We start from the raw sequence: 12,519 nt of genomic DNA on the forward strand, positions 1-12,519 counted from the left end.
TATCTCAACATGCGAATTTCTATTCTATTATTCTATTTATATTTAATAAACATTTTACAACTATATAGTGATCAAACATAATAAAATATATGTACTTTTAGTTTTATCCTTTTATATATGTTTCATACAAATGAATCACATTGAGATATGTTACAAAATATTCCCGCAGCAACATACGGGGTATCATCTATTCCCCAAAACACAAGGAACTGACTGCTAAAACATCTTACATTTATGAACAGAGGGTGTACATTTTAAACTTTTAGGTGAGATGGGAGATTGGGGATCGGATGCAGGCCACTGTCCCCTTGTAGCAGCCCAGAGAACAATGACCAAAGCAGAGTGAAGCACTAGGAACCAGGAGGATGAGGGGACATGACCTCAAGTCTGATACTCCCCCCGTCCGGAAATACTTGTCGGAGGAATGAATGTATCTAGATGTATTTTGGTTCTAGATACATTCATCTTTGTCCATTCCCGCGACAACTAATTCCGGACGGACGGAGTACAATATTAAAACATACTCCCTTTGCTTATAAATATTAAGTCTTTAAAACATCTTATATTTATGAACAGAGTGAGTACCTATCAACTATCTTAAAAGACTGATGTATAGGGAGATGAGATATAACATACTTAACACTCATATCCAACAATTGTCATATTTACTGGTAAACGGAAATATGTTTCCAACTAAAAAAAACAAGCTTTCTTATGACACAAATAACACACTGAGTCGTTCTTCTTGATCTTCTATTGATTTGCACAAGCCACACAGGGCAATCCCAGATTCAAATTCTCTTATCATCTCGGAGGCTTCCATTCAAACTAGTTTCAAATAACACAAAACAATGCATAGTACAAGACACTTAATACATTTTGTTTCGACACTTAATAATACTCCCTCCGCCACACAATATAAGACATTTTTGCAAGCTAACATAGCCAGCTCATTGCACGGCATGCAGGTCTACTACAACAGGGAGGTAACCACCGGATCAGGAGGTTTTTAGGTGATGAAACTTCCAGCGCCCCAAGGCACCACGGCACAGAAATAACCGTCTTAATTTACCTTCGGAACATGCAAGTTATTATGCGACGACAGCTCCAGGAACAATGGAGCTTCATCACAAGAGCTGGCGCCAAAATCATCGAGATGGTGACAAAAGGCCGGTTGAACCAAGTCAAGTCAGGAAGGAGCCCATATAGGTAACTAGGTAAGGAACAATATTTCACCCTTCACCCCAGACAAGCTTGAAGATATTTCTGCTAGCCCCCGCGTTTACCATCTTGCTCTTCATGTTCAGCATCTTCTCTTGGGCAGGGGTATCACCATCCTTATAAACATTACAGGAACAAGTTTTAGTTCAAACACCAAGTTATAAACCATCTAGCAGCAATAGAAGCAATATTAGTACCCTTTCCTTTGGCTGGGCATTCTGAATACTGAGTTCAACAAAGTGTTGCAAGTATTAATTTTAAAAAATACAGCTAACTAACCATGATGAACATCGTAAGAGACTTAAATTTAAAGGGGAAAGGAGGACTGCTCACAAGCATGGAGTACGCCCGAGCAAGTGAGACAAGAGTAGGGTAGAGCTCTATAACTGCAACTGCAGTTTCTTCTGTCACCTGTGGTACCTGCATTAATTGCCAAGAAATTGATGGAATAAATCTTGCACCAAATTAGGCCACCAAATGAATTGGCAGTATTTATTGGGTGAAGGTTGACTGGATACCTGCATAAGTTGTAGAGCGAATATGTCGCTCACAGTTAACTTCTTGGGGTCACAACACTTCTTCACAAACTCGTCATAAGTTAAGCAAACTCGACAAGTGTTAGCACCGATTGAGAAATTTGTGCTGTAGTAATCAATTATCGAGAGTGTCAGGTGGCCGTATGTGTTTTCAGTATCAGAATATCCAGTGGTTCTCTGAACATCAAATCCTTCAAGAATCTCAGTGGTGAAGCAGCTGAAATTTAAAGACACGGAACAGTTTAAAGGGTATACACCTGATTACCCCAGGTATCAAATTTATTAACTGACCACTAGATGTATTATTATCAAGGAGGAGAGCACTAAAAGTTTCACACCAAAAAAGTCTATGTAGGGATAATTTGATCACCAAGGTTACATGAGCAGTATACATACGCTGTTTTGATGCTCTCTGATGCGCCTAAAGGGTTTGGATCACCTTCAACCAGATATATCAGCTTCCTTAGTCCACATTTCTACAAGATACAAGAAACGGAAGCATCATATGATATTGTTGCTAAATACATAAAATATGCTAGCGGAAGTTAGTAACCCACTAAGCTATCTCCTGTGAAACCATAAACATGGACAAAGAGTACAATGTCTGGGAAAAAATATCAAGGGATAAAACTTAAATCTCACTGCCCAAGAGGGCTCGCCTACTTATGCCATTGAATTCTGGATAAAAAATAAGTATAAATGAACAAAGGTAAATTTCATGAGCTACATATATTTTAGTACAACTATCAGAAAGTTACACATCTTAGTTTGCATTTCACAGAACTATACGTAATTTTAACATTTTGATAAACCACACATCTGTTGAATCCTGTTAAATGAAATAGTCTGGACATACGGGACCAAAGTCTAGTGCAACTGAAAATGTAGGGCCTGCCTGTTTAGAAGCAAAAATATTTGTTGATTTGTGGAATGTGTAGATTCATAATATATATCAAAACATATGTAAGTTTGAAGATATTGAATTTGAACTAACATTACACGACAGCACCTTACATACTGTAAACTTGCAGTACACATACAGGTCCCTAAGTTTTAATTTGGTAAGAATTTAATTTGGAATTATACATATATTAAATACAACATTTTGTAGTTTTTGCTGTTGTTTTGACTAATTTCAAAAGTACATTTTATCAAAACTGACAGAAGACTGATATTTCACCAGATAATACAACATTTGGCGGCTGACTAGTGGGTCCTGCATGTCAATTACACTGACCACCTCATATCAACAAGAAGTGATGGATGTGGCGGGCCTTATTAAATATTATAGCAAAGTATGTACAGTGATGTGAAACGCAAACTTCTTTTTTAGCTATTACGAAATCTGTGTGCTTGATGAAATTTACTCCTAAGACTAGACTAAACGCAAACATCTGGTCACTATGGGCAAAGCATGTGGACACACAAGACAGGCCAACTACACAACTTCTTGAAGTGAAACACTTGTCCTATTCAGCATTTCTTAACGATGTAAACTGTAGGATAGAAATACAGAGCATATAAAACAAACATAGTTTAGACTTTAGACAACGCTGGTACACATTCACTGCGAGTTACGTTCAACCATCTGTCACATTATAGAAGCCTCCACGACTATGCTGCCCGACAAACTAATGATTTAAACATCAAATTTTGACCTGGTCACTAGCTCATGGACAAAACAATGTTTTAGGTTGGTACAATCACTGACTGGGATTACACAAGAAAACTAGAGTCTTAAGACACTAAGTGGAAGTATAAGAACAGGGGAAGTTAACATGAGATTATAATAATGACAATAGTTAATACTAGTTCAGATGGTACCTTTAGCCTTAATTTCTGATCTTTGTACCTGCTGTCTCTAATTGAGCTAACCAAATCTGTTACACTTTTCCTTTCAACAATGAAATCAAGAACATACTCCGTATGAGATCTTCTATGACGAGCAATCCAAATACCATCTCCAACAGGCAGGCGTTTTATCTGGATGACATGATTCAAACAGATTCATCAACACCACTTTCTCTGGCACAGATAACATGAACAGTTCAATCCATGCATAAAATCTTCAGTCATCATTTTTAGTTCGCTTGAAATGAAGACAAGATCCACGTCTCATGAACATTTTATGTTAAATTCGTTACAGTGGTACATTTATACTATTACCCAGCATATATTGAATGTTTAAAGTATATAAGCAGAATCTGACAAGTTGGCAGATTGTGTCCAATTTGATACGAGGCAATAATGCTATATGTGCCATTCCACTGAATACATGCAAACAAACACTGGGCAGCAAGTATCAGGACAGTGGGGGCAAGAGACCATATATATTAGCCAAGCAATCTAGCAGTATGAGAAAATATCAGATATCCCCTCTCCTCACAACAGAAATGACATTTTGTGCATAGTCTGCAAAGTGCCACTCTTGAGACTTGACATGAGTTTCCAACTCTGCGTTCATAGTACTTTACATGCTAACCCTGATTCAAACAGATTCATCACCCTATGTTCTTAGTACTTTACATGCTAACCCTGTGTTTGGGCATAGACTTCACACATGCATCTGCTCAAGTGATGATATGTTTGAATCATTGATTCTGTCAACCCTGTGTTCATAGTACTTTACATGCAATTCAAATTTAACATAAGAGACGCCCATCCAAGCAGCATTTTGCATTAGCTGTGGGCTAGCAGAAGAAATCAGATGCCCCGTTCGTGCTCACATAACAGAAAAGGTACCCTAACATTTCTTCTCTAGACTTCTCTAATTGACAGGGCAGCATAATGTAATATGTCTCATCAAATCATCATCGATTCAGTTTAGACTTTAAGGACATGCTGATGCAGTGCCAATCATATTTAGCAGCGACGTTTAGTGATCTGAGATGTGTAAAAAGAGACAAAGATGATGCCCAAACTAGAACAAATGAACTTAGCATTAGGAACATGAAGACTGTTAGTAAGGCAAGCCCACACAAGTCTGAATCTGACCAACCTCTACAGGTACATGAAACTTCGAATGTATGTTACCAACAACTCTTTTGCCACGGGATCTGCACAAAAATGTAACAATCATGAGAGCAAAATTCTGATATACAATTAAAAGAAAGACCGAATAACATGAAACTCTTGTGCAGCAGGTGTGGTGGGGGGTAAGCTTCAAGCAAATGGCAATGTATGCAAAATCGGACTGCAACTACATGTGAGCCAACGAACATAGTAGCTTATAACTATTCATGAAAACTAAGGAAGTCATTATGTAGTTCTGGAACAAAAATGAAACTACTTCCAGAGAAAAGGCTCAGTTCAATTCATTTTGGTGGTTTGATATTTCTATAAAACGACCAAGGGCAACCATGATCGACTTACTTTCTTGAATTATAAACTGAATATGTATCTGAAATACGGCGCATAGAACATAAAGGATAGAAACTAAATGAAACAAACATTAACAGAAAAGGGTTAAATTCAAATTAACAGAAGATACTATGTAATCAAATTGTCTTCAAATTCAGGAAAAGAGCAACATTAAGCAAGTGGCAACCATTAGCTTGTTTTAACAGGAAAAAAATTCTAAGGAACAGAATGACATAGCTCATCTTCCAACTCATAAGTAAAGAGAGAACAAAGACATATGCTACAAATGCTCAAATTATCACCCCAAAAAGACCAGGGACCAATCACATCGTTCAAAACTTTGAAACTTGCATCAAGGTAGCAACATTCATTGTGTTAAGTAACCTCCAATGTCGTACTGGTTTGAACAAGTTTGGAGAATGTGCAGCAAAGGCCATACAGTTTTGAGTATTACACATACAGTAAGACAAACTTATAATCCCACTTAAAGATCAAATATATCTATAACACAAGATATATTAATTCTTGAGTAAGACATAATCTTACGAACCCAAAAATTTCACGATCATCCAATATCAACACCATTTCATAAGCTTCAAGAAACTTTTCATTGGATAGACGAGGTGGCATAGCTAGTATAGAATTGCCCATACCACCAGTGTCCTTGTCTAGCATAGTGAATTCAGCAGAACCCTGGTAGTGGAAAAGAAATAATAGCATTAAGTTCTACTCCGTAAAGAAATAGAAGAGTGTTTATATCACTAAAGTAGTGATCTAAACACTCTTATATTTCTTTACAGAGGAAGTATTGGAAAATAAACAAGGAAATTAACCTCTTCTCTATATCGTGTCACATTATTAAACATTAGCAATATGGTGATTGGTGAGGCTGCAAAATCTGATTGGGGTATGTAAGTGATAGATGCTATATCAAACATTTCGAATTTTGCACAACACACACCATGTTAGTAAAGCCTTGCTCCACACTAAATATTAAACCCTTAGTTTTATGTGAAACAATGAGACAGGAAAGTGAATTAGTAAGATTGAAGAGATGGGAAAGTGAATTAGTAAGGTTGAAGACTATAAAACTCAAAAACTTCACCGGAAGAATATGAAAATAAAAGCATATGATTGCATTCATCTTCGTAGCTAACCATTTAGACAAAAACAGTCATTTAATTTTTATAGCTAAAATAATATTTTTGATATGGAAGGAAGAAAAATGAAAACTGTAAAAACAATGTTGGTCGAGGTAGACGTACGGTAGTTTGAACTTCAGAACTGTAACTGAGCTGCTCTTGACTGGTCAACTGTATCAGTTCTTGGGATGCCATAGAAGCAGAATTGCTGCAAACAAGTTCAGGACTATGCTCTGGTCTTTTTATTTTCTTCCCTGCGGAAATGAACAGTGATGTGTAAGATTCAGCAGACAAAATCTTTTGGCCATCCCTATGCCAAATGTGGGTGTTAAAAGATCAAGCATGAAAAAAGTTACCCTTTTTCCCTTTCTCTTTACATTTTGGAGGAGATAAATCCGGGCTGGACGCTGGAAAGGACTCTTTTATGAGACGGATGACCCATGGTCCAACACCCCTGACAATAATAAGAGAACATCAATACACTTATACCTTAAGATGCAATGCTAATTTATTGCAGTACTTAGTTATAAAAGAGACAAAATAAATGTATAGTTTCAGTGCAGCATAGTGGAATCAGAGGAACCAAATGACATTACCTTTCCTAAAAAAATTAACTCACTACAAAAAATAAAGTCTTACCAATGGACAACTTTATTAGGAAGAAAAAATAGCATGTATAAGAAGCAATGGCTAAGATTGAACTAATTAAAACAGTGCAAAATTAATGAACAATTTTCTGCGATCCAAGCACAAACAGACACGTCATAGTGAAAAGTTCTGGCATGTCCATCTCCCAATTCAACTCACGAAATAATGTCCAAAGTATCCAGATGAACCCGAACTAGTGAAGACCCATACTGTTACAGCACTTGTCTAATTGTACAACTTAAAAGTAATTACAATTTTGGGTTGTAACCCAGAACCAAATCCCGATGTACTATACATATTAACATATCCAGCTAAGTCACATCCAAAGTATCGCCAAAAGACCTAACACCCAATGAAGAATATCTTAGGTTCAGGAGAGCTACTCTGCAGGAGATGAACCGACAGTGTGCAGAGGTAATGGGCATTGTTGGTTTGCTCTGGTTATACAATCAGTTTCGCCACACACATTGCAACAAACTTATGCCTTACCGCAGAATGAACTGAAATATGCAAACTAAAATTGATGTTACCGTGGGCTCATGGATGATCAGATCGGTTCACCACAGCTCAGATCTCTGTACTTAAATAGTTTTCATCAAACCAAAATCAAAATTTTGATGTTAACACAACAAATTATCTGCACGCCAACATCACAAACCGGTCCATTCGTCTTAAAGCATTCGAAAATAAACCTGATTTTCCGTCTACTTATATGGAACAAAAGCGCGAGACATTACTACACAAACCAAAGCGACAAACCGCAGTCGGTCAAACCCTAGCTTTAATGCGACTTTTACCCCCAAGAACGAAAACCGAACAAACAGCGGAGAGGAATGGAAAGATGGGTACTTGATCTTGAGCAGGTCCTTGAGGGTCCGGATGGGCTCCTTGGCGGCGCAGACGTTGCGGTAGGCGTTGGAGAGCGTGAGACTCAGGTTGTCTGGGATGTCTTTTTCCAGCATCGACCGGTGCTTCTCCAGGAGGAGGCGCGCAACCTCCTCGTTGTCGGGGAGATGCACCGCGCGCTGCTTCGGCATCGCCGGAGCCATCTGCCAGGATTTAGGGTGAGGTAAGGGGAGATCTTTGAGGTGGAGGGGGAATTGCCGGATTGGGGCTTAGGCTTGGGGTTTCGACGCGAGTGAGCACTTGGAATCCTGGCCCGTCGAGTGGACAATGGCTGGGGTTGTGGCGGCGCCGCCGCGTGGGCTGCGTCGGGGGGCAGGAGGGAGGCGGCGGCGTGGGTGCCGTGGAGGCCTATTCGGATCGCATAGCAATGTCAGGATCTGAAATTCAAATTGGGTTTGGGGGCTTTTCGTCGGGAGGTTAACGGCTAAGTACGTCGGTAGAGACAATCCGGGATGATTGAGGCTTGGTCTCCAGTCTGAACTAGGAATTCGCTGAACTGATACTTAGGCTTTGGTTCAGATTCAATAAAAGCTGCTGTCAAAATTCGATAAAAGGCGAACTCAGCAAAATTCGATTTCACAAATCCGCTGTCAAAATCTGAACCAAAAGCGAAAGCAGCTTAGGACGTGCTTTCCAAAATCTGATTCCGCTGCGGGCCAAAATCTAAAAAAGCTGTATCAGCTGGTTTGCCAAATGACCTACATCTTTTTCACACCAGATTTTCCACAACTATTTTTCCACAGCAGATTCTTCACAGCTGCTTTTAGAAATCCACAGCCGAACCAAACAGGACCTTAGAGGGTGTTCGGATAATCGGATTCCCTCCGCTTTGGACTCAGCTCCGCGGAGCTGGCGAAGCTGCGGGCTAAAACAGTGAAGTTGGAAAGTAGGCACTCCGCAGATCCTGTAATTCTGCGGAGCCGGTGGAGAGCCGAACAAGCGCTTAGTTGCAACGCAATCTATATTTTTCAGCAAAGGTGTCCTTGAGGCTGTTCGCAATGACATAAAAATATTTTAAACGTCTCTAATAAAATCCTAAATGAGAAATATCTGGGCATGCCCACGGATGGGGGGGCCTCAAAAAATGGCACGTTCAAATATTTGAAGGACATATTGTGGAACAAGATTCAAGGATGGGTTGAAAGGACGATGTCTTCTGTGGGCAAGGAGGTGCTGGTCAAAGCCGTAGCACAAGCGATACCAGTCTATTCCATGTCTTGCTTTAAATTGCCAAGGGGACTATGTGAGCATCTGAACATGTTGATTAGAAAATTTTGGTGGGGGAGTAAGAATGGTCAACGCAAACCACATTGGGTCTCATGGAAGGCAATGACTCAACCTAAGAGCATGGGAGGATTGGGCTTTAAAGACTTTGAGCTATTCAATCTAGCTATGCTAGCTAGACAAGTATGGCGCATGTTACATGATCCTAACTCTCTCAACGCACGCATAATGAAGAGCATTTACTTCCCTAATGCCATTATTATGGACGCTTCCCTCGGGAGTCATCCAAGCCAGATATGGAGAGCCCTAGTGGAAGGACGTGATACATTGAGGTTGTGATTAATCAAGCACATTGGCAATGGAGAGAGCACCGATATTTGGATGGACAGTTGGCTCCCCGTCCGGAGATGATGAGGCCATATGGCTGTATTGCAAATACACCACCAGTCATAGTGGCGGAACTGATAGATCACACCAGTGCCACATGGAAGAAGCAAAAGATCGATGCCACGTTTTTGGCATTTGACGCGAAGGTAGTTCTCAGCATCCTTCTGTGTACGACACCCATGGAGGACTACTGGAGTTGGGCACACGAAAGAACTGGCCAATTCACGGTGCGATCAGCCTACAACATGCTAGTGGCGACGAGGCAAAGGAGAGAAGCTTGGTGGAAGGTTCTTCGGGCTCCTAAACAGCACAAACAGACTCGAGCTCATGGAAGACCCTGTGGAAGACGAAGGTACCATCGAAAGTGCATATGTTCTTGTAGAGGCTATCAAAGCAGTCATTGCCAACTGAAAATGTGCGGGCACACCGAAAAATGTCGACGACGAGCTCCTGTGGTCTTTGCGGCGCTCCGGATTCCTGGCGTCACTCTCTTCTTCAGTGCACCGTCTCCAGATGCACCTGTGCGCTAGTTGATGAAGAGTTGGGTAGTATCTTGGTGGCTACAAGCGAGAACCGAGCTAAGAGTTGGCTTTTCAACATAATGGGGCCGCGTTCGCATGAGCAGTTTACTCTCACGACGGTGACATTGTGGGCTGTTTGGACATCTCGAAGAAAGGCCATACATGAAGCAATATTTCAAACTCCACATGTGATAACGGCCTTTATAACGCGCTACATACAAGATCTTGAGGCAGTCAGGAAGCCAAGGAAACAACGTCGGGTGGTGGCGAGTGGGCCATCTTTGGTTCTCCGACCGAAGGCATCCCCGGCAAATTTTGTGAAGATACATGTAGATGCTGGGGTTCGACCACAGAGAGGAGGCTCAGTAGTAGCGATTTGCAGAGACAACCAAGGAGCTTTTCTGGGCAGTTTAGCCTTCGTGATTGCTGGAGTTTGTGATGCATCGACGTTGGAAGCCATTGCATGCCGCGAGGCCGTTGCATTGGCGGAAGATCTCAACCAACAACACTACATTGTGGCCTCCGATTGCAAGCAGGTGATAGAGGACATTGCTAAAGGGAGTCAGGGAGAATATGGAGTCATCATCAAAGAGATTAGATTAAGATCACCATCCACTTGTAAATTTACTTTTGAAAGGCGTGAGGCTAATGTAGAAGCTCACAAGTTAGCTAAACATGCATTGTCTTTACTTCCAGGGCGTCATGTGTGGTTAGGCCAGCCACATGACTAGATTTGTATCCCACACTTTGTGGACTTTGAGTAATAAAAGGCCTTTACCCTCAAAAAAAAGTTGCAATGCAATCTGCGCTCCCTCCAATTTCTTTCCAGTCCAACCAAGAACCCCACGGATATTTTATTTTATTATTACTAGCTAAGAGCATCTCCAGACGTTCAGCCCCCCGGACGCAGAAAAAGAGCCGTCTGGAACCGAACCGACGTTTGCTTGGTGCGTGGGGGCAATTGCGTTCCCAGTCGACGCCCCCGGGTCGCCGCCAAAATCGCGCGAACTCGGCGATATTTCATAGAATTTGTACAAACTCGGCGATCTGGCACAAACTCGGCGATATTTGATAGAAATTTGTACAAAAACAAATAAACATGCAAACTACGCCTAGAACTACACCTAGCCCTGCTACGCCGCGGCCGCCGCTCGCCATCTACATGCCGAGGAGCCTGTAGAAACGGGTGTAGTCGCCGCCGTGGTCGTCATCGTCACGCGCCCCGCTGGAGGCCCCGTCGTCCCTACTGCACCCCTGGCCAGGGTCGCCGACGCACAGTGGGGGGTTGGACGGCCCGACCTCGCCCTCCTCGTCGCTGTCGAGGACAATGACGCCCCCTCCTTGCGTCCGCGGAGTCGGGCCTGGAGCTCCGCGTATGCCCGACGTTGGCGGAGCACCTGCTCGCGTACGTAGTCATCCCTCGCCCACTTGAGGGCGGCCTCGTCGTCGGGGGCCACCATGTCTGTGTGCTCTGACTTCACGGGGAGCAGCCCCGGCTCGGTCTTCGGCCGAACTAGGCGGAGGAAGCGTGGGGAGGGGCGGCCGCCCTTGTTGATGACGAGGACGCCGCTGCGGGTGCGGCGCCGAAGCGGCGTCTCCTCCTCAGGCTCCGGCTTGACGGGGCAGAGCGCCGGCGAGCCGGAGCCCGACGAGGAGGACGTTCCCGGCTCCATTCGTCGCGGCGTCCAGGAGCTGCCACGGTGGCGAGAGAACGACAGACCCAACGGGTACTTGAGGCGCGGTGTGTTACCGGTCTCGATGTAGTCGAGGACGACCTCGAGGGTGCGGCCGGGCACGCCCCACCATTCGCACCGACCGTCGGCGTTGAGGCGGCCGCGGGGGATGGTGCCGTTGGCGGAGGCGATCTACTCTTCGCGGCGGCGCTCGAAGAACATCGTCCACAACGTGTGGCTGTCGACGGTGTACCTCGGCTCGTTCTGTTGTGCCTCCATCAGCGGCGAGTGGATGCGGGCGATCTCAGCCCACCGTGCTACCCCTTCGGGCACCGATGGCACCGGGACGCCGCCGGCGCTCAACTTCCACGCCCCCAGCAGACGCATGTCCGGGGGCGCCGGATAGTCGGCCTCGTAGAGGAGGCGGGCCTTGTTCTCGTGGAGAAAGCACCGGCCGAAGCCGTTCGCCGTCGCGGCGTCGCCGAGTACCTCTCAGCCATTGCTCATCGGCAGGAAGAGGGGGGAGTGTGTTGTTTCTGTGGCGAGATGAGGCGAGGTGTGGCGGCTGTGGCATTCACCGGCGGGGAGATTGCCTTTTTATAGCCGAAGCGGGCGGTGAGAGCCTGCATGCCGGGCAACGCGTGGCGAGAGCGGGCGGGATGTGCGTCGGTGGCGCCTTCACCGCGTCGTCCGTGAGGCATCAATGGAGACTGATCGGCGCGGCAGCGCGACAGCCTTGGCATTGATTCCCGCGAGAACCGAGGCGATAAGGACGACAAAGCGACGTCTCGCTGATCCAGCAGACCCATTCCCGTTCACGCCAAAACCGTGTTCCCCGGCGCCCCCAGGCGATCCCCAGCGCGCCGGGTTCGGTCTGAGTCCGCCGACGCCAATTTCGATC

At 44.0% G+C, this 12,519-nt stretch overlaps 1 protein-coding gene across 2 annotated transcripts; it reads right to left on the bottom strand.

Annotated features, from left to right (window-relative positions):
* Positions 1–788: 788 nt before the first annotated feature.
* Positions 789–8,245, bottom strand: LOC125543670 (crossover junction endonuclease MUS81-like). 2 transcript variants are annotated; one of them, XM_048707096.1, is made up of 10 exons: positions 7,757–8,245; positions 6,616–6,713; positions 6,383–6,513; positions 5,668–5,810; positions 4,756–4,813; positions 3,582–3,740; positions 2,154–2,233; positions 1,740–1,974; positions 1,555–1,641; positions 789–1,390 (listed from the first exon to the last, which is right to left on the bottom strand). In XM_048707096.1, the coding sequence occupies exons 1-10, from the start codon at positions 7,954–7,956 to the stop codon at positions 1,304–1,306; spliced, it is 1,278 nt and encodes a 425-aa protein (XP_048563053.1). In that variant the 5' UTR covers positions 7,957–8,245; the 3' UTR covers positions 789–1,303. The 2 variants fall into 2 exon arrangements, with proteins under 2 accessions (XP_048563053.1, XP_048563052.1); XM_048707095.1 differs by having other exon boundaries at positions 789–1,337; positions 7,757–8,240.
* Between the last annotated feature and the right edge of the window lie 4,274 nt (positions 8,246–12,519).

This window comes from Triticum urartu, chromosome 3 (assembly GCF_003073215.2).
Source record: "Triticum urartu cultivar G1812 chromosome 3, Tu2.1, whole genome shotgun sequence".
NCBI lineage: Eukaryota > Viridiplantae > Streptophyta > Magnoliopsida > Poales > Poaceae > Triticum > Triticum urartu.